Raw genomic sequence first — 23,129 nt, 5'->3', positions numbered from 1 at the left:
CATAATATAGAAGCAGAAAATTGCAAGCTTCTAAAATGGTGATCCATTCATAATAAAGCCAATATAAGACATCTGTATCCCAGCTTTACAAAGAACATATCCAAGCTCCAAAATAAACCGCTAATCCTTTTTAGATTTAAAACACATTCACGATGCCATGTGTGTATCCTGTACAACGTGAAGCCTGTTTGTGATGAAGATAATATATATGAGAGAAATGAAATAATACCTCACATTTCTCACAGGTGTAGGGGTTTAGTAACCACTGTAAGAGATCATCTCATTGAATACTGCACAACTGATGGTAATGATACAAAATAGGGATCATAAAAAAATGGCATTTTGTCCTAAAGATGTTATTTCACATAATAATTTACATATTTACATATTGCATTTACATATAATAATAATTCAGTTCTAGTCATTAATCCTTACGAGGGCAACAGCCGGAGTGTAAATTAGAATGACTTCATTTGCAAATATTTTTCATTATATTAGCTACGAAAGTTAATATTGCATTTCCCACATAACAAAATAATAAAAATTTACTCTGTCTGTTCAAAAGTTTACACCCCAGCTCTTAATGTACCATGTTGTCTTATTAAGAATCAAATAATATTTGTAATAGCTGTATTAGTTGTAAAAGTTGTGTGAATTCAAGTATGGGAAAAAACTCATAATAATATAGCTGCTTCATAACAGGGATTACATATGCAGAAAATACTCAAAAACCAGATAATGTGCAATTCCTGGAGTGTTTTTCTGAAGAAGAATGGGAACGGCTCGGGACAAACAAGGGACTCGTGAACTGTTACCACAAAGCATAAAACCAGTTAATGACCATTCAGGTATTAGCACACAATAGGGATGGTTAGATTTATTGATTTTCATTGGTGCACCGGCATAAAACCTAATGATGTGATGCATTGATTTTAAAAAGTGTGCATTGGATACAAGTTGGCATTTGCATCGCAAAGTATCGTTTAAAACATATTTGCATTTGTATATATGCGGTATACTTTTATTATTTAGAAAGTGACTGATAATTTGTGACCAATACTTTATACGTAGATTGATTTCTCCTCGCTAAATTGTTTTTCGAACACGTTCGCTCAACACCACTGCTGCTACATGAACATGTATCACAGCAGACTGAGGCGTGTCCTGAGAGTCACATAGAGTATAGATTAACATAGCAGAGGTAGAGTTTCTTCTTCCTGGAGATAGAAGAGGAAAAAAATGACTGGTTTTATTTAATCTTTTATTTATTTGTTTATTTTTGCACTACAAATGGGCCATGTGTTAAAAGCCATTTAAATAAAGATATGATTTGTTGTCTGAACCAAAGAAATATAAGTAAACAATCTAAACCATATTGAATTGCATGGCATCATTTTTTCCCATTGCATTTTATTGCATTGAATCACATTGTGTAGAATCACAAATAAAATTACACTGCATCATAATATGGGTGAATCATATCGTATCGCAATGCCTCAGTAGCTGCTTCATTTGTACCTTTATTCGTATAATTGGCTATGCATCGAGATGCAAATCGCATCGGCCTCACTTATGGAGATGCGAATCCCTTGCACATAGAATTATAAATCATGTGCATGCATAAACATTTGAACTAGTTCATTTCTTTATGTTCAGTCATTATTATATGTCAAATATGTGAAATAGCTATTTAACTATATTAAATAATTAGTGATTAGTAATTCTGCCACAGTTTTGAATTAACTCTAGAATTAATTTGCTCATTCAGGGAAAAATGCACTTTTATGATCAAACGTATGACCTCAATCAGCGAGATGGAATGAACGTGTGCAATGTTTTATGAACACCTACACCTATGAATTTAGACATGCAATATTACATTTACACACAGAGCACTGAAAGAACACACCCAAAACTGGTTTAAACTGGTTTTGAGGTCTAGACATGCTAGAAATTTTGCAAACAGAATGTAATTCATGTTTCTATCCGGTGGACACTGTGTCCTGGACAGTGTGGCTGTGGATCCTGGAAAAACTGGGTGTAAGGAAGGAATGGACCCAGGATGCCACATCCACGCAAACACACACTTATTCACACCTGTGTACACCAATGTAATCCACCTCTTAATATCACCACTATCATGTTGCAATTATAGAAATCATCAATACTATAGAAAAACGTAATTTAACAGCGTGTTCAATTACCCAGTTAAGTTCCGAAACCCAGTTAAGACAACTCCAAACTTCTTCACTACAACCGCAACTGTGCACCTACATCATCTGGAGCAGTTCAGAATCAATATATAATAACTGATATATGTTTTTATTATCTAATAACATGACAAAAAATTTAAAATCTAAATAAAATACAACCTACTCACCAGAGATGCAGACTCATAATTTGCACCGCTCCTCAGAGGCTGTATTCCAGTGGTACCGCTCGTATTCACTGGTCTGGAAGTGGTGAACAAACCCTTTCCCGGCCTGAGACAAGCTAGCTAGCTTCAGGGTTGGCCGACCTCCTCATGATGTCTAGCTTTTCTGGAAAATGTATTTTTAAGTATGTCCCAGACCAAATCAATTTTTCCACCTCCGTAGGCATAAAAGAGTCTAACTCTGATGTATTAATATGTGCAGAGCTACACATGTGTTTTGCCAGTCGAACTTGGCTGTAACAGTTTCCCTCTGACCAACCAATCAGTGGACAGAAAAATGCTGAGGCTATTCTGGGCCAGCTATCTGCCCTGTGAGGAGAATATGAAATCTGATTGGTTAAAGAAACAGAGCTATTTATTAAGGAGACAATGGTAAAAAACGCCATAAGAACAGATTTGAAAGCCCTGGGCAGATTAGATCCACATACACGTACTGGAAGCAGTGCAGCCAAGAGAAACGCTACGAAATGAAGAGAATAAACTGTTGGGAATAAAAAATACAGTTTCTTGGAACAAATATTAGAATTTAGGTTGTAAATGTAGGTCAGTGTTTCTGATAGTGTTTAGGCCAGCAGAGAAGACTTTGCTGGTCCTGACCGCCCGCCACTAATTAGAATGAACTTTATAGAGATGAGAAAGTGTCACAGTTTTGAATGAACTCTGTAGCAGTGGTAGGCTGTCAGGTTTAGCAAGACCATCTCTGCTGACCTAAACTCTATCAGAATCACTAACCTACACATATTTTTGACCATGTATTGAATTATTCAAAATAGTCTATTCTCTTCATTTTATAGCTTTTTGCTCAGATGCGCTGCTGCAAGAAGTACGTTTAAGTTAGAGGTTCTTTCCAATTAGATTTCAACCATCACATCACATGTTTTCAAAGGTATGTATCAGCCATAAGACGTCAACATCAGCACCTGTGGGCTCTTTTAGCATAAACTATATGTTGCTTGAAATTGTTGCTTTAACAATCAGATTGTGATTTTGGCCGATTTAGAAGGCGTCCAATCATTTTCACAGCCAAAACAGTTTAAAACATTTGTTAAGCTTTTTTTTATGAAACAGTACCATTTTTTTTATTTCCTGGAGAATTAGTAAAAAAGTGAAAAGAGTCTTGTGGAATTGTGTTGACTGGGTTTCTTGCTTTTGTAATGGCATTCATTCTCACCGCATGAGATACCTGTTTGTGATGCAGCGCTCTGTTATTCTTCATTTCTGTATAATATTGATGGTTTTTATAGCTCTGGTGTCATAATGATGGTATTAAGAGGTGGACTGATGCAGGCAGGGCATCACTGAAGGCCTGAGTGTGAAATGCATGATGGCGTCTGCTCTATAATGATGAGTAACTCTGTAACTCAGTAATACAGTCTTGAATGGACTCTATAGTGGATTTACCAAATAATTAGGGTTCAATTTCTGTTGTTGTGGTTATTATTATTATTATTTATGAATAATTTTCATATTGTAAAAAGCATATGCAAACTCAAGTCAAGTCAATAAGCTTTTATTGTCGTTTCAACCATATAGCTGAAGCAATACACAGTGAAATTAGAGTTTCTTTCTTATATCCACTGTAGGTGTCTAGTAAAAATGTAAGCAGTGTGTGTTTTTTTTTGTTTTTTTCATTATCTTCTGTTCAGCTTAGCAGGACATCAGAGGACACCAGAGGAGACAACAGGACACAGCGGGACGCTACTCGCGGTTGGACCTTCCCTCCTTCCCTCCTCTCCAACTAATAGCCAAGCCAAAAAGTCATGAATATTCAGCATCTAATTAGCATATTCAGCAGCTCGTGCGTAGCTGACTGTCCCGGGCAGAACGCGGGGCAGGATCGCGGGAGCTGCACGAGCCGAAGGTCGGATATCGCGCGACTGTGTTTTTCTACGCGAACCGGAGGAAACCCTGCGGAAACAGCGCGCTTTTTTTTAATCTGTTTGTTTATTTGTTTGTTTCTTTTTCTTTTCATTCGCGTCGTTTTGTCACCTTGTTGTTCGGCGGAGGTTCGGGAGGAGCAGCGCGGTGTGCGGTCTTGTTTTAGTTGGAGAAACAAAAGCGGAAAAAAAACACTACGGGGGAAAGGTGTGTTTGTGTGGCCGTTCGGGATTCGAGGCTGCGCGGCACGAACGCCCGCTCACCGGCCCTGCTGTGGGTGCGAGGCGAGCGCTCGGTTTAACCCGCGACATGCACCGATAAACAAAGACGCTGCTTACTTTCGTGTCTGTTAACTCGCCCGCAGATTGAACTCTACAACATCATAAACCGTACGCAGGAAGCGTGGAGAAGACTGCAGCGGTAGCGGTTTGGTTTTCCGGACCTGGTTAAATAAACACGAATAAACACACACACACACACACACACACACATGATGATGCCACCGCTTGCCGTCCGGATCCTCTTTCTCGGCTTGTGTGTGCGCGGCGCCGCGGCTCAGGCAGCTTCCACTCCGGCCGTGTGCGCGCCCGCGTGCCGCTGCGACGGAGACGGAGGCGCCGACTGCTCCGGGAGAGGACTGAGCTCCGTGCCGAGCGGCCTCAGCGCCTTCACCTACTACCTGTGAGTCTTCTTCTTCAACCGCTTCAATATGCGCCATCGGGCTCGGGCACGCTGTTTTTCAGGGCACGCTGTTTTTCAGGGCAGCTCGTGTAGTAAATGTGAAGTATAAGGAATGTTTTTACACGTACAGGGTTGCAGTGAGGTGAAAAAAAATCCCACGCTGTAGTGATCAGTAACTGTTACAGTCCTGAATTTACTCTATAGTGATGAGTAACTGTTACAGTCCTGAATGATCTCTATAGTGATGAGTAACTGTTACAGTCCTGAATGATCTCTATAGTGATGAGTAACTGTTACAGTCCTGAATTTACTCTGTAGTGATGAGTAACTTTTACAGTCCTGCATTTACTCTGTAGTGATGAGTAACTGTTACAGTCCTGAATTATCTCTATAGTGATGAGTAACTGTTACAGTCCTAAATTAACTTTATAGTGATGAGTAACGGTTACAGTCCTGCATTTACTCTGTAGTGACGAGTAACTGTTACAGTCCTGCATTAGCTCTATAGTGATGAGTAACTGTTACAGTCCTGAATTAACTCTATAGTGATGAGTAACTGTTACAGTCCTGAATTTACTCTAAAGTGATCAGTAACTGTTACAGTTCTAAATTAACTCTATAGTGATGAGTAACTGTTACAGTCCTAAATTTACTCTAAAGTGATCAGTAACTGTTACAGTTCTAAATTAACTCTATAGTGATGAGTAACTGTTACAGTCCTAAATTAACTCTATAGTGATGAGTAACTGTTACAGTCCTGAATTAACGCTATAGTGATCAGTGACTGTTACAGTCCTGCATTTACTCTATAGTGATGAGTAACTGTTACAGTCCTGAATTTACTCTAAAGTGATCAGTAACTGTTACAGTTCTAAATTAACTCTATAGTGATGAGTAACTGTTACAGTCCTAAATTAACTCTATAGTGATGAGTAACTGTTACAGTCCTGAATTAACGCTATAGTGATGAGTAACTGTTACAGTCCTAAATTAACGCTATAGTGATCAGTAACTGTTACAGTCCTGCATTAGCTCTATAGTGATGAGTAACTGTTACAGTCCTGAATTTACTCTATAGTGATGAGTAACTGTTACAGTCCTAAATTATCCTTATAGTGATGAGTAACTGTTACAGTCCTGAATGATCTCTATAGTGATGAGTAACTGTTACAGTCCTGAATTTACTCTGTAGTGATGAGTAACTTTTACAGTCCTGCATTTACTCTGTAGTGATGAGTAACTGTTACAGTCCTGAATTATCTCTATAGTGATGAGTAACTGTTACAGTCCTAAATTAACTTTATAGTGATGAGTAACGGTTACAGTCCTGCATTTACTCTGTAGTGATGAGTAACTGTTACAGTCCTGCATTAGCTCTATAGTGATGAGTAACTGTTACAGTCCTGAATTAACTCTATAGTGATGAGTAACTGTTACAGTCCTGAATTTACTCTAAAGTGATCAGTAACTGTTACAGTTCCAAATTAACTCTATAGTGATGAGTAACTGTTACAGTCCTAAATTAACTCTATAGTGATGAGTAACTGTTACAGTCCTGAATTAACGCTATAGTGATCAGTAACTGTTACAGTCCTGAATTAACGCTATAGTGATCAGTAACTGTTACAGTCCTGCATTAGCTCTATAGTGATGAGTAACTGTTACAGTCCTGAATTTACTCTAAAGTGATCAGTAACTGTTACAGTCCTGAATTAACACTATAGTGATGAGTAACTGTTACAGTCCTGAATTAACGCTATAGTGATCAGTAACTGTTACAGTCCTAAATTAACTCTATAGTGATCAGTAACTGTTACAGTTCTAAATTAACTCTATAGTGATGAGTAACTGTTACAGTCCTAAATTAACTCTATAGCGATGAGTAACTGTTACAGTCCTGAATTAACGCTATAGTGATGAGTAACTGTTACAGTCCTGAATTAACGCTATAGTGATCAGTAACTGTTACAGTCCTGCATTAGCTCTATAGTGATGAGTAACTGTTACAGTCCTAAATTAACTCTATAGTGATGAGTAACTGTTACAGTCCTGAATTAACACTATAGTGATGAGTAACTGTTACAGTCCTGAATTAACGCTATAGTGATCAGTAACTGTTACAGTCCTAAATTAACTCTATAGTGATCAGTAACTGTTACAGTCCTGAATTAACTCTATAGTGATGAGTAACTGTTACAGTCTGAAATTAACTCTATAGTGATCAGTAACTGTTACAGTCCTGAATTATCTCTATAGTGATGAGTAACTGTTACAGTCCTGAATTAACTTTATAGTGATAAGTAACTGTTACAGTCCTGAATTATCCAGGACTCTCGCAGTCCTGAATTAACTCTACAGTGGTAAATTAAACCTGGAGACAGGTGAATTAACACAGTTGAAATGATATTTAGTGGTGAATAATTTTACAGTTTCCAATTCATTCTATACTAGAGAATTAACTGTATAACAGTGTCAAATAAATTATACTAAGAAAATAACTGTTGCATGTCAAACTAACTCTATAGTGGTGAATTTACTCTGTCACAGTTTCAGATTAACTCTATAATCCCAAATTAACTTCCATGGTTTTTAGCATAATGGTGTTAACATGAAAACCAGTGTTAATTCTAAAACTCTAAGTCTAAGCCGAGCATCTCTTACATGTAGTGCAGCGTGTAGACCCATGCCATGTTTCTGTGACGGGACCATTGTTTTCTTTAGACATAAATTGGAACGAGTGACTACTCTGACCAATAACTAGCCCAAACAGCCATTTCCCTATGTAGTGCATGGTGTGTGTGTGTGTGTGTGTGTGTGTGTGTGTGTGTGTGTGTGTGTGTGTGTGTGTGTGTGTGTAGGGGGTGGAGTAAAGTGTGCAGTGCTATTCCCGCTTTATTAAACACCTCTCAGACTGGCTGCTGAACTTGGGCAACCCTAGACAGGGCTTTTTATGTGCCTCAGACCGACTCTCAGTCAGTTTTTTTCCAGAGCATTCCACACACTCGGGCCGGAGTGGACTGTTGCATTGTGGGGTGTTGAGGTTATACAAGACTCATGTAAATTTTATATAATGTTGAGTTTATTGCTGGTAAAAGATTTGATAAAAGTATTCTTTATCAAAAAAAGTTAATAAAGTCTAGAATAACTAACTACAGCTTAGGTTCATAACCTCTTTATAACCGAGTGCATAGTGGGAGTGGATGAGTTAGTGATTGATATGCAGATATAAGTAAATATATACAGTATATATACAGCTTGTTAAAAAGTAACAGCAGTCTTTTGATGCAACTGGTTATCATTTATGCAGTTTTTGTTTTTGTTTTAGACAGATGTGAAATGGTGATGTGACTGGATTCTAGTCTTAAAAATAATTTGACATCAATTACGCAGTGGATAAAAATGATTCCCTGGATCAGTCCACCCGATTTTACTTGTTCAGGCTGTAGAAAAATACATATTTTTTCAAAATCTACACTTTTCTCAAAAATAAAAAGTGGATAAAGCTGTGTGAAAAACCCAAGTCATAGTATTATATAAAGAATAAAACACTAATGATCAGCATACTCAGCATGTTCTTTTGTTTTCTCTTATCTAGATGAGAAAAAAGGAAAAGGAAGTTTTCATATTCATATTACAGAAAATTGAAAAAAGCCAACCCAGAAATGTGCTGTGTTTTTCCTGAAGACTTTTCTGTGGTGGAAAACTTTTTTATTGATTCTCATGAATTGTAAATAAACATTGCCTTAGAATCACCATTGTGTGAACCTGTATTAGATATTGGAATTGTAACCAATCACATTTAAGGAATTCAACAGAATTATAATTGTATTTATTTGTTATGCAGAAAAACAAATTCCACACTTACAACTACACACTGGCTTATCAGTTATTGTTGCTGTGAAAACTAAAAGTTGTGTGTCAATAGCAGCATTTGAGTTACTAAATAACTCTTGACTCACACACTTCTGTCCTGTCAGGCCAGAGGTTGTATATCACTGAAGCCCCTCCTCACTAAGCCCACTTCTCTTTATTACCTCCCCACTCCACTTCCTCGAAGTAGTTCTGCACTCCATCTTTCCCAGCCTGGCGGGTTTGAAAAGCAGTTCGCCGTAGCTCTAGAAATATCTTTAGCCGAGCAGCAGAGTGTAACCCAACGCCAGGCCAAGTCCAGTTTGCGGAAGTGATAAGGCCAGAAATAAAGCCGGAGTGTTAACACTCACCCAGGCAGTGACCATCTTAGATATAGCAGCGTGATACGGGACGGCCGTGCACTCGCATGACCTGTGCAGACACCAGGAAAATCTGTCTGATCCACTTCCACATTCACCTGGGCCTGGCACACTAGCGTAACCACTCTAACATTCCTGAGAGCAGACTTGGACAGTGTTTGCTTTCGTGAATAATAGCCAACAGGCTGTAAACTGTGGCCGTATATTGACAATACATGCTCAAGTACGAAGTTGAAGTCAAAGTATGAAAATGAATGATGGATAGAGCACAATTGAAGCACAATCGATCGGATGCTTTTTATACATAAACTCTGTAGTGGTAAATGAAATCTTAATATACTGGTGAGGTAATGCATGTGATTTCCTTCTGGTAGAGTCTTGACTGAATTCTATAGTGTTGAATTAGTCTAGAAAGTCTAGAATTAACCTTTGTAATAGTGAATTTACTTTGTTTCTGTCGAATTAACTCTATAGTATTGATTTGACTCAGTTAGGGTTCAGAATTTACATTTAAGGCTCTGGGTTACTGATCGGAAGGTCAGGGGCTCAGGCCCCGGTATCGCCGAGCTGCCACTCTTCGGACCCTTAAGCAGATCCTTCCAACCTCTGGTTCAATTTCGGTACAGTTAGGTGGAAGAAATGCAAATCATATTAACGCAGTTTATTATTATTAATGATATTATTATTGGTATTTGTGATCATCAACATTTGAACAGTTGACATTTTTAAACCGATTTTAAATAAAACGTCTGCTTGGTTAAAAAATATATAAAATACTATTTTATAATATTTTATCAAAATAAAATAGACTCAATTAAATTAATGCACTTTTTTATTATATTGATTAAATTAAGTAATCAATGAAATTGGCACAAATAAAATGTATTAAATAAATGGAAAAATGTAAATAAATAGACCCCATTCGGGTAATACAGATGTGACTGTAAGTGTGTGTGTGTGTGTGTGTGTGTGTGTGTGTGTGTGTGTTTTTTTACATGTAATATAAAATTTTCTAAAGATATGAACTGTTCTGCTTATTTCAGCATAGTTTAACATTTAAAGGAGAAGATCATCTCAGGGAGTTTCTCCGTTCCATAATCATCTCTGGCTTGCTCATTTGGTATGAATATTTAGGGCTAAACTTATTGGGACAAATTTTCTGTCTGTATTTGTTTATCTGCTTTGACAGTATCTATTGGCAAAAGCCTTATACAAATAAAATTAAGTTGAATGGAATTAAATGAAGTTTTTTCCCCCCAACATCCTGAATAAACGTATGCATGCAAATTGACTGACTATAATTTGCTCCTATGTGTGAAAGTGACTCAATACTGAGTCTAATATAGTTGTGTCCAGTTATTGACACCCGTCTTGATATGATTATGAAAATCTATAGAGCAGGATTAATGGGGCTGATTAAAAATGACATAACAGCCATAAAAATGAAAGAAAAAAAACGCTTACAGTATTGCTTAACTGTCAGTCTGTACCAGTCAAGGCTTGAATGGCAGGGTTTGTCATGATCCGAGAAATGCCCTGGCGCACAGCCGGCTCACAGCGCAGCACAGCGCTGCATGCCTTATTGCATTTTTGGTATTTATTTATGTAATTGATAATAGTAGGGCACCCCTCTGTGTCTCTGCCCCGAATCACATTCTGTGGCCGCCTCTGTGTCTGTCCTTGCATAGACGGAGAGACAACTAAAGATGATCAGAGGGGAAATTATAGATAAATATAGAAATATAAAAAAAGGACAAAATCAGTCTTATGGAAAGAGAATCAAGGAGAGGGGAAATAAAGAGAGACGTGCATATTGTGTATCTGGTTGATGATTATCCCTTCCTGTGCAGATAGCAGCTCTAAGGCTTGTGTGGTTTTTAAAGTTTGCACAGTTTCAACAGGCCGTTGCACAACGCCTCAGGTTAATGATCCACTGCGGCGAGGCGGGGCGGCAACGGCGGCTCACTGACGCAAAACCCCAGCTCAAGGAGCAAATAATAGGAGCACAGCCGTCACCTCGGCACACAATCCAAAACCTTGACCTTGAACTGCAATAAAGGAAAAAAAACGAGGCTATAACCTATTGTGGCGCATGTGCAACCTACCCTTTGCAGATAACGTGTACAATGCATGCATTGTGCATTCAGTACACGATCTATGGAGATTCCCTGATACAGACACACCGGAGTCTTTTCCAAGGCGATTAGCACCAAGATTGCTTGAATTATATTGTTATAGTGCTCGACTTCGATTTCAAGCTGTTTGACCCTCACCACTTTGATGGCGTGGCGTTTTTTAAAATTCCGTCTCGTCCATCTTAGCGCATCTCTGACTCGCCACGCCGCGTATGTGCGCACGAAGCGGAGACGTCCCCTCCCTCAGCAGTCGTCCACGCGCCATTAGGAGCCCCTTGTTTCAGACTCACTTAAGCGATTCCTCATCCAGAGTAAGGAATGCGCCTTTGTGTCTTGTTAAGCGAACGTAGGCGCCACGCTGTGCCGTGTCATAAAGGCCAAGGTATGAGACGTGACGCTCGTGTCGAGCCAGACAGAACACACACCTCGAGGTTTCCACAAGGCTTTTAAGGAGCTTTCCACATACGACATGGGGACAAAAGTGTGTTTGTACATGAATCACAGCTGAAACAGAAAACCACGCGGGCCGCACTAATGCACTTTTAATAGTGCTTACAGGAGCTGTGATACGACCGAGTCTGAAAGTCAGGAATGAGGGTTTCTATCCAGTTTGATCAAATCTTAGGCTTGGGTTTTTTACCAGGCTTTAAAGGTGTTTTATTGATCTCACACAAAGTTCGGAATGGGTCCAAGCATCGGTCACCTGCGGTGGTGTTTTTCCAGACCCTGGTTTGATCTCCACAGTTAAAATACTGGAAAATGTGTGTAATATATCACTATCTGCTTTAAATGTCCTGGAGTGGCTGTATTCTTTGGGTTCATATTTTAATGGTAGGGGTAGCAGGGATTTTTTTAAGTAAGGACTTTTTTCGAATTACTTTCCATCAGTTGTTGACAAAAGAGCTACTTAGAGGATAAACAATGCTCATGGTGGTGCCCCATTCTCTGCAAATAGGAAGAGAAAAACAAATAACATGGACCACCAACATCCAACTAGTCAGGACAAGAGGTGTCTGTACTTGTCAGTCATGTTGCCTATGACTAGAGTTCAGGTGTTTCAGCCAAGTTGTCTCCCAGGCATGGTGTTGGAAGGAGGGATATGCTTGTTTGGGATGAAAGATAAATATAGTGAGCAATTTTATAACAGGCTTGTAAACATCTCTGAGCCTTTACAGAGCACCGACACTGGAGTCTCCATCTATAAAGGGTAAATAAATAAATAAAAAACTCACCATGATTCTTCTGCTTCTTCTTCTTTTTTTCTACTTAGTATTACTAAATTTTCATTACGTGGCCATACATGTCTCTGTTACTACAGAAAGCTTTTATCATAGAAGCAATTACAATAACAAGCAGAGGTTGACCGAGTCATCGGTGCTGCATTTTAATGGACTTTCTTCAAAAATCCATACCGATAGTTTTTCCGGGTTGTGTTATATAGTATGAGAGCAGCCTTTAGAGGTGAATTACTGACACTTCTGCTGTTTATTTAAAGTGTTTTTTTAAATTTTTTTTATTTTGGATGTAACTGTTTTTATTTATTTGCAGTGCTTTTTGTCCAATGCATGTCTCTTACTTTCTTCCATATTTATTAATATAATTATTCATATTTATTTCACGTTTCACATTTTTAAGATTCAGTACTGTTTATTTTTTCTTTCTAATAGATTTCAGTACTACTTTACATATAGTGTTAGATTTCTTTATTTTTTATCAAGTGTCCATTTTAAAAACTATAGTTTGTTTGTCGGCAAGTACGATCCAACCTAGCTATCGGTATCGATAAAATCAGTCGACCCTTGATAACGAGCACGTTATAATATACTCATGATTTGCCATGCACTCAAAACTGCTGTTATAGAACCGTAATCAGACTTAATCTGGTATATCTGGTAAACTTGGTATGTAATTTTTTTTTTTGCCTTCAGTATTTTATTAAAGCATTGTTTTATTATCTGTAAAAGCTTGTATTACACACAAAACCCCCTTTTGGTATAGATCAACATCTGCACCAGTATAGAGGTATAGGAAACGTACACATAGTGGCATTTCTGCCGTTGGGAATATGAAAGATTCTGAGAATTTGGATTGATGTGCTGCATACTATTTACCCTGCATGAAAGATTTTTTAAATACTTGTCTCAAACATGTATGGTTCAGTTGAATTGAGTTTAGAAAAAGGGTAATGTTGAACTGAGGAATATCTTATTATAACTTGATTTTAAGGGAAATAAAAGGCAGATCTGGATCACACTGATTAGGCACTTTGTAGCACTTTAACAGGTTTAACACGATGCCAGAAGTGGGCGTGGCCGAAATGAGAGGCACTGCCCCTTTATTTTGCAGTTACTTTTGTATGTTTGTACATGCCTGCAACATTTTCTAACTAAATGAGATTATATTATTTGTAAAGTAAATTCCTGAACAAACTAGTAGCCTAATTGAAACCACTGCAACCCTGAACAGGCGACTGCTAAGGATGAATAAATGTAATTACAGCCATGTAATAGCATGAAAGAAAAAACAACATTACAGTCAGGCTCTTGAGTTGTGCAACAAAAACAAACGTCCTATTGTTGGGAAAGTGTGATTTCAAATCCCAACTAAGCCACAGCCATCTGTGGCTCAGGGCCAAGGGAGCAAAATTGGTCAGGCTGGGAGAAGCATTCTCTGTCTTTCTCTGTCTCTCTCTGTCTGTCTCTCTCTCTCTCTCTCTCTCTCTCTCTCTCTCTCTCTCTCTCTCTACCCCCCCTCTTCATCTCTCTCCCTCCCTCCCTCTCTCTCATGTCACAGGCATCTCTAAGCTCATGTATGAGAAAGAAGGTAGATAGCGCTGTCCTCGGAGTACTCCGTGATGCAGCAGCATTGATCCATGAGCAGCATTTTTCCCCCTTTATTGTTTGTCACATGTCAGTTTGATAGGATGGTTTGGTTTTGTCAGGTGACAAAGTTAATGAAAGGTTTGGGGAAAATGTTAAATGTTTGTCTCTTGGGTTCCATCTTTAATACGCAACACACATCCGGACAAAAGCAAACTGTTACCACAAAGTTAGAGGCACACAGTTGTGTAGAATATCATTGGATGCGATACCATTACATTTTCCCGTTTACTTGAACTAAGAGACCCAAACTTGTTCCAGCATGACAATGTCCCTGTGCACAAAGCGAGCTCCATGCAGATATAGTTCATATGAGATGGAGTGGAAGATCTCCTGCTCTGATCTTAACCCTATTGAACACCTTCGGGATGAATTGGAACGCTGACTGCACCCCAGTCCTTCTCACCTCACCTGCATCAGAAAAGTTTACTAATGCACTTGTGGCTGAATGAGCACAAATCTCCACAAGCTCTCTCCAAAATCTACTGGAACAACTTCTCAGAAGAGTGGAGCTTATTATAACAGCAAGTAGAAACAAGATGTGGAATAGGACGTTCAAAAAGCTCATACGAATCTTATGGTCAGGAGTCGATATATTGGAACTAACAGTAATACCAACTCTAAGATATATGAGTTACAGTAGCATAGACAGTGACTGCTTCACCTAATAAGAGCACTCAGAGCTCCTCAGAACAGAGAAGTTCATCAATACAGCAAATGAACAATATAGGTTCTATGGGAAATTACTAATAGTGGAACAGCTTTACTAAATGAAGACTTCTGCATGTTTGGGGTGATAATTAGAACATGGAAGAGGAATATGAGCATATCTAAACTAGTATACTGTTGTCCTGGCTTTGTTCTTTGGCAGTGGTTTTCTCTTTTTTTTGTATCATTTTGACAGCCTCTTAAGACCAGTCATATATATATATTTGTAAAACGTTGCAGCTGGACAACACTTCTCACTTCCATTCACACTCGTCCTCCCTTAGCGCAACAGCACGAGAATAAGTCATGAGACAAGAGATGCTGATCGTTGAGGGAGAAAATCTGGAGAGAATACGATTAAGTGTGGTCCCTGGTCTGATATTTGAGCCTTTATCGCCTGCCAGTTATTGTAATCTTTTTTTTTTTTTTTTTTTTTTTCCTGTAAATCTCCAGAGCAATTACATCTGCACTTTTTACCTTTTAAATCCATTTTCAACCCCCCTTATAAAAGCCATTTGTTGAGATTACTTTAATTGTTTATAAAGTTTAATTGCAGGACTCATTAGAGTTTGCCCAGAGTTTTTTTTTTTTTTTTTTTACATTGGCAAGACATTCTCAGGGTGTTTTTTGGATGGTTTTGTTAGCAACTGCAGTAAAATGTTCAAAATGATCTAATGTTTTTTTTTCCCTCATGCACCCCAAATCCCAGAGTTTAATAAAAATGTGAAATTGGATTTTATAATTACTCAGATTCTTGAGTTATTACTTTTTTTTCTGTGATGGTCATTTGTAAGCAGAAACATCTGTGAGGTCTGCGAGAGACACAATAGTGTAGTGTATTTTTGAACGACTTTTTTTTCTTTTGGAAATTGCCTTATAAAACTGGTCATACTGACATATTAAGGAAGAATAAATGTCAATAGAGGTCTAGATATAAAACAGAAGATTTTTTAATGATCTCTGGAGTACTTTTATCTCTATGTTAACCTCTAAATGCTTCCAGTGTGATAAATTATGGAAAACAGCCACTGTGCAATCAGCATTTTTGTGGATGCCAGCCATATGGGTTGTAATAAAAAAAAATATATATATATATATATATACAGTATATAAAAAATGAGGCGTGGTGCATAACTGTCTGGGCATAACAGACCACGACGTACATCGAAACGGCCATAAATCACGAAGCAGATATTTAATAAAGCCATTTTCTTGTTTGGAAGTTGATTAGCTAAACCTGGCATATTGTGAAATACTTAGATGCCTACTTTCTTTGTCATAATGTCTTGGTTCATTTGTTCAGTTCAGTTTGATTTACAAGAAATTGGTTATCAATTTTGATATTAATTTGAACATGAATAGTAATAACGAATTTTTCAACAACGATCAGCTTTGATATAATGCAGGTTTAAATATTTTGTTGTTATTTTGTGTATAGACTATATGGACAAAAGTATTGGGACGCCTGACTTTTCCAGACATGTGTTGTTGTTCTCCACACTTTTACCCCAACCAAACCTGTTCCAGCTCTATGAATATATATATTTGTAGGGGTTGAAGTGGAAGATCTTGAGTGGCCTACTATAGAGCTCTGACCTCAACCCTATTGAACAGCTTTGGGATGAATTGGAATGCTGACTGCACCCCAGGCCTTCTCACCCTACATCCTACTTGACTTTACTAAAACCCTATAACAGCTTATTATAACCTATTGTAGCTTATTATGTCAGCATTCGGGACTAAATGGTGAATGGTAGGAATGGTACGTGTGTGTGTGTGTATATATATATTTTTCCTGATAGCAACACTGACAGCTCTGTACTTGTACTGAATCCCTCTGTGCAGCTCTTCTGAACTATTTAAACTGGTCAATGATGCAACACGGGAATATAAGTAGAGATGCAGAGCAGTCGTTAAATTGATCTTCGAAACTTAATTATCGGCACGAGATTCCTGTCGCGCGGGCACTGAAAACAACAATGCTTTGGTGACACCCCCTCACACCTTACCCCCAACATGTTGTCATTAAGAAAGACTTTGTATCCTTTAGGATTTCAGTTTCCCTTTACTGAAACTAAGATTTACAAACACCTGCACCAGCATGACAGCTAGCTCCATGAAGACATGCCTGGAGTATAAGAACTTGAGTGTCCTACACAGAGCCCTGACCTCAACCCCATTGAACACCTTTGGGATGAACTGTTTACACCCCAAACCTCCATGTACAACATCAGGGTCTCACTTTACTAATGTCTCAAAACCTCTCAGCCACACTCCAAAATGTAGTTGAAGCCTTCCCAGAGGAGTGGAGCTTATTGTAAAGAACAACAACAGGAATACATTTTAAATGGGCTGTTCATCAAGGACAGGTATCCACATTCTTATTAGTCTGATGTGAAGCAGTGATGATGAACAGCATCCATTTTTCAAAAATTTGCCATATGTGTGTACAAGGATTATTTTCTGCTTCATGGGAAAATGTGCTCTAATGAGTAGATCTGCGACAGGGTCAAAGAGACTACAAGTATGAGTAGTAAACCGTCTGTTTTCTCTGCTGGTACCAAACAGCCACACTGAGGCCGTGTGTAGTGCAGGGTGTAGAGCGGATTACTGGACGATTTGGTGTTTAAGTGAGCCTGCAGGCTGTTCTAACACCCTGACATGTCGTCAGCATTGTAATGGGCCTGGCCTTGACAGTTCTTAGGATATAAGCCTAAACCGTTAATCACAGCTGTTACAGTGTCAGTGTGATCCCCTTTTGGTTCAGGTATTCGATAATAAATCTCCAGTGTGAGACAGGCAGCGTCTGGAAAAGATTAATTTTGCTGTGTTTCTGATGTCGTGTTTCTTTCCCAAACTCACACCGAGCCGTGACGTCCACTCGTCTTATCCATCGGGAAGGATTTCCTAGGAATTCCTCCCGGTCCGAGTATTTCGTCATCACCATAGGAACGCCGGCCTTTCTTCGGCTTAAAAGCTTAACGGCAGTCACGATACACCCCGATAAATCTCCGCAGTGTCGTCGTTCTCCTAGCTGTTGCACAAGTCCAGCGTCCCAGCACCAAGTGCTCACATGCACTCGATAAGAGTATGAGAGCCGCCTCCTAATCAGTTACACCTTTGTGATTGACGATCGAACACAACGGAAAACGAGAAATTCAGCAGTCTGGATAAACCAGGCCTTGTACGCTTTCATTTACTCGCATTCATACCACAGCACCGTTCAACTCTCAAAGCAGGAGGTATTCGTTAACAGCACGAATGTTTGGACCTCAACTTACTGCATTAGATTGATGCACTCGGTTCAGTGGGTAATAGGTTCAGTCAATGAATATAAAAAATTAATGACTGTATTTTTTGACCAGTCACTTTATAGATGCTTTTATTGCCTCAGGAGGCTCTCACTCACAAAGCATTTTACATTTACCCCATTTGGCAGACACCCTTATCCAAGACGACTTACACATGAGCATTTGAGGGTCAAGGGCCTTGTCCAAGGGCCCAGCAGTTGCAGCTTGGTGTTGCTCGGATTTGACCTTCTGATCTGGAGTCCAATACCTTGACCACCAAGCCACTACCTGCAGTGCAATATGCTATACACTACATGGACAAAGTATTGGGACACCTAATTCTTCCAGCCATGTGTGTGTTGAAGGGACACATTAGCATTACATTTTCCCTTCATTTGTACTAGGAGACCCAAACCTGCTCCAGCATGACACTTTACTAACACCATTGTAGCTGAATCAAGTCAAGTCAAGTTTATTTCTAAAGCGCTTTTCACAACATTGTCTCAAAGCAGCTTTATAGAATTTTAAGAGTTATGGTGAACGGTGTGTATTTATCTCTGATGAGCAGCCATGGCGACTGTGGCAAGGAAAAACTCCCTTAGATGTTATGAGGAAGAAACCTTGAGAGACAAAATGGGAACCCCTCATTAGGGTGACATCAAGAGTATGATCATAAATCTTTAAACAATACAGAACACTGGAGAGTGAGAACTAACATGAGCACTGGAGTGTAAGATTATAAGTAATGTTCTTTCTACAGTCTTATACAGTTATTTGTGGTTATAAAACTAGGAGCTACTAAGCAACTCATAAAATAGCTCAAAATTTGCGATCATCACGGATCCAACACCAGCTTCTCCAGCCAGAGCCTTTAAACACTCAAAGAGGTCCAGTGTTCCCACATGAAGTGGGATCCAATTGGCGCTGGTACGTCTCTAGATGGTTCGGGATGTTTGCGGGGTCGGCATCTACTTCTTTAAAGGTCCACAATCTTCATAAGGTGGGACGTGACTGGGGCTGGAGCATCCTCAGAATGCCTCCGGATGGTAAAGAGAATGAACACAAATCTCCACCAGCACACTCCAAACTCTAGTGGACCATCTTCCCAGAAGAATGGAGGTTATGATAAGCTATTATTATATTATTATTGAATGTGGAATGGGACGTTTAAAAAGCACACGCCGATCTAACGCGCAAACGTTTGTCTGTATAATGTATAATGTCTTTTTTTTTTTTTTTTATAAACACATGCTGGAGGTATTTTGAGGAACAGGTAGAGGAAATAGGCCTAAGAAACACTGTGTTTGTGCAGCCAGCTTGGTTCCTGCGACAGTGCTTCATTAAAGTGGGAAATAACAGTGATTTGAGTCGGAAATGTCTCTTTAGTGTGCACGGCTGAGCGATCAGTGTTTAGCAGAGTGGCCTGCTGGGGACACAGAGTCTCCACGACCCAGACATTGCTACAGGACGCTGCATGTGCTGTGTGCTGGAGCGGTCAAGGATTTTCTCAACCCCGTGTATGTGTGTGTGTGTGTGTGTGTGTGTGTGTGTGTGTGTGTGTATGTGTGGACATTTGGGTCTTTATAGATTGGGAGCTTTTGCTTCCCTTTGCTTTCAACAAGGTTCTGTTTATATGGCACCTCTACCCTTTCTGTAAACGGAGTGTGTGTGTGTGTGTGTGTGTGTGTGTGTGTGTGTGTGTGTGTGTGTGTGTGTGTGTGTGTGTGTGTATACAGTGGAGGGTTGTTTTTTGGGGAGATGTAGAGGTGGTCTTCCTGGATTTTTTTAAGGCTCTGTTTAATATAGCCCCCCCTCTCCACTTCCTGTGCAATTTTATATGTATGTATATGTGTGTGTGTGTGTGTGTGTGTGTGTGTGTGTGTGTGTGTGTGTGTGGTCGTACATAGTGCCACTTGTCTGGCATTTCCTGTCAGTCCACTGTATATGGTCCCAAGTGACTTCTGACCACAGTGCACCCTATCATGGCACGAAACACAGCAACTCCCAAGACCTCTCGCATCCATCCCTGTGTGTGTGTGTGTATGTGTGTATGTGTGCGTGTGTGTGCATGTGCATTGAATTTATTTCAACTACATTGAAAGACACACAGTTAAATAAACATTCACTCCCAGTTCATCTATTTCTTCCACTCACTCATTTCAGGTTTCCAGTGTGCGGTTTATTTAACTTTCATGCCTCATCTTTCCTGAGCTTCCTAAAGAAGACTGACAGACTGAACGTGTGTGTGTGTGTGTGTGTGTGTGTGTGTGTGAGTTACTTGAGTTATGAGTGGTTAAAACTTTAACCATTGGTAAAGCCATGCTTGAAAGTTTTAGTTATGATTATTTACGTATATGAAAATCTCAGTGTTTTCAGTGTAAAATTAATTTGATTATGGGCACAAGTTTTTTTATTACCCAGAATTCCACGTACACCCTTCTGCTTTCCGGCTCTCTATACACATCGTTGCACGAGGGCGGATAAATCATTAGCCCGGGTGCCCAGGACAAACAGATTACACATGTGGGTGGTCATTTTTTTTTTATTTCCTTTTGCTTAGTGGATGAGTGACTGAGTAGACTGTGGTCTTTTCTTTCTTTCTTTCTTTCTTTCTTTCTTTCTTTCTTTCTTTCTTTCTTTCTTTCTTTCTTTCTTTCTTTCTTTCTTTGCTTTTGTTCAGGAAGAAATTTAATTGTGTTTTTTTGCAATTTTTCAAAAGCATGAGCATCAGGTATTGAAAGTCTTCAGCACACTGTAAAGTGACAAGAGATTTTTGTGCTACAAACTTTGTGAGGGCAGTTTGTGCCAATTCTTTGTTTGACCGTGAGCTCTTCTCATACTGTGCGACACATTTATACACCCCAGTGATTTCATGCTGCTTAACATTTCAAGACTGCAATCTGGATTTCCGATTAACTGATGACTCATTATGGTGGGATTTGGCTGCTAGCCTCTGCCATCTTCTTCTTCTTCTTTCGGCTGCTCCCGTTAGGGGTCATCACCGTCGATCATCCATACCCCCCTGTCCTCTACATCTGCCTTTTTCAATTCAACTACCTGCATGTCTTCCCTCACCACATCCATAAACCTCCTTGGCCTTCCTCTTTTCCTCCTTCCTGGTGACTCCATCCTCAGCATTCTCCTACCAATATACCTTATGTCCCTCCTCTGCACATGTCCAAACCATCTCAATCTCTTCTCCCTCACCTTGTCACCAAAACGTCCTACATGCGCTGTCCCTCTAATAAACTCATTTCTAATCCTGTCCATCGTCGTCACTCCCAACGAACATCTCAACATCTTCAGCTCTGCTACCTCCAGCTCCACCTCCTGTCTTTTACTCAATGCCACTGTCTCTAAACCATACAACATCTCAGGTCTCACCACAGTCCTATAAACTTTCCCTTTCACTCTCACAGATACTCTTCTATCACAAATCACTCCTGCTATCACTCTTCTCCACCCACTCCACCCTGCCTGCACTCTTTTCTTCACTTCTCGAACACACTCTCCATTATTTCACACTGTTGACTCCAGCACTTTCTTCAGAAACAGGGTTTCCAAGGTGGATTTTAGGTCTGAAATTATTTTAAAAAGGTGATCATTTTCAGATATTCTTTCTTTCACTAGTCTAAATCTAATTCGCTGTATTACGACTACAAATGAGATCACACATTGAATCAGCTCTTTGTTATTGGTACAGATTTTAGGGAAGTGCAAGTTTTGCGATATTTGACTGGAAAAAAATGAATATGGAGCTTGGTTAAAGTCAGTTGCTAACAACATATTTGCGTGTGTTTTTTTAAATGATGTGAGATTTTTTTCCTAATGGTCATAAAAAGTCTTAGATTTGACTCGGTGAAACCTGCAGAAACCCTGCTACAGGTGACTGCAAAGTCTTGACCTCACCTTAGTGGAATTGTGACAAACTTTACCAGTCAGATTTAATGGCGAAATGGAGAAATGTGTCGAATGTGGTGTAAGAACAGCACTTTTAAAATCGATTGCTCATTTGGTTGTACTCTCCAGTAGGTTAGTTGACTTCCATTTGAACATAACACACTTGGGGTCGTGTTTATGGCTATAAACATCTGCACCTCAATACAGCACATGTGATATATACAGAAATGACGATTCAATATTTTTTCGACTCCACAGCGATCCGGTGGGATGTTTAACCAGCGATACGACTCAATTCAGATCCGATTCAAACCATTCAGTTCAGTTGGTGTCCTTGTTTCTTGACATGTCTCGGTTTTGACTGTTTTTTTTTTTTTACTGTATTAGTGAAATGCTCCCAAGTGTTACGTATCAAGATTTAAGATTATTTGTATTAAATGCAGCAATGCATGAAGTTGTACTAAAAAAAATCAAAACAAATAAAATATTTTTTTTTTTTAAATCTTTCCTGTTTCCACCACTTCAGTCTCTGAACTTTATGTGTGTTGGCGTGACACATACACTTTATCCAAAAGACTGTGGACACTTTATTGGCGCTTGCTTTGTGCACAGGTTCATTGTCACGCTGGAGCAGGTTCATGTCTCCTAATTCAAGTGAAGGGAAAAATGTAATGCAACCATACAGTTGTGTGCTTCAAACTTCTTTCTTTCTTTCTTTCTTTCTTTCTTTCTTTCTTTCTTTCTTTCTTTCTTTCTTTGCTTTTGTTCAAGAAGAAGTGTGTGTGTTTTTTTTGCAATCTTTGGAAAGCATGAGCATCACTTCAGCACACTGTAAAGTGCCATGAGATCTTTGTGCTACAAACTTTGTGAAGGCAGTTTGTGTCAATTCTTTGTTTGACATCTCAAGACTGCACTCTGGATTTCCGATTAACTGATGACTCATCATGCTGGGATTTGGGGTATAACTGCGGATGCTGGTATCGGTGTGTGAGAGG

The 23,129-nt window shown here is 39.2% G+C and overlaps 1 protein-coding gene across 1 annotated transcript in view; it reads left to right on the top strand.

Moving 5' to 3' along the window:
* Positions 1 to 4,242: 4,242 nt before the first annotated feature.
* The window catches only part of lgr4 (leucine-rich repeat containing G protein-coupled receptor 4), an 80,553-nt gene continuing 61,666 nt past the window's right edge, over positions 4,243 to 23,129 (top strand). Inside the window, exon 1 of the mRNA XM_046840440.1 lies at positions 4,243 to 4,993. Within this exon, the coding sequence (XP_046696396.1) occupies positions 4,803 to 4,993 (191 nt within the window). The 5' untranslated portion in view covers positions 4,243 to 4,802. The remainder of the gene's footprint in view (positions 4,994 to 23,129) is intronic.

The sequence above is a fragment of the Silurus meridionalis genome, chromosome 26 (assembly GCF_014805685.1).
Source record: "Silurus meridionalis isolate SWU-2019-XX chromosome 26, ASM1480568v1, whole genome shotgun sequence".
Classification (NCBI taxonomy): Eukaryota; Metazoa; Chordata; class Actinopteri; order Siluriformes; family Siluridae; genus Silurus; species Silurus meridionalis.
This window is presented reverse-complemented; position numbering and strand designations above follow the sequence as displayed.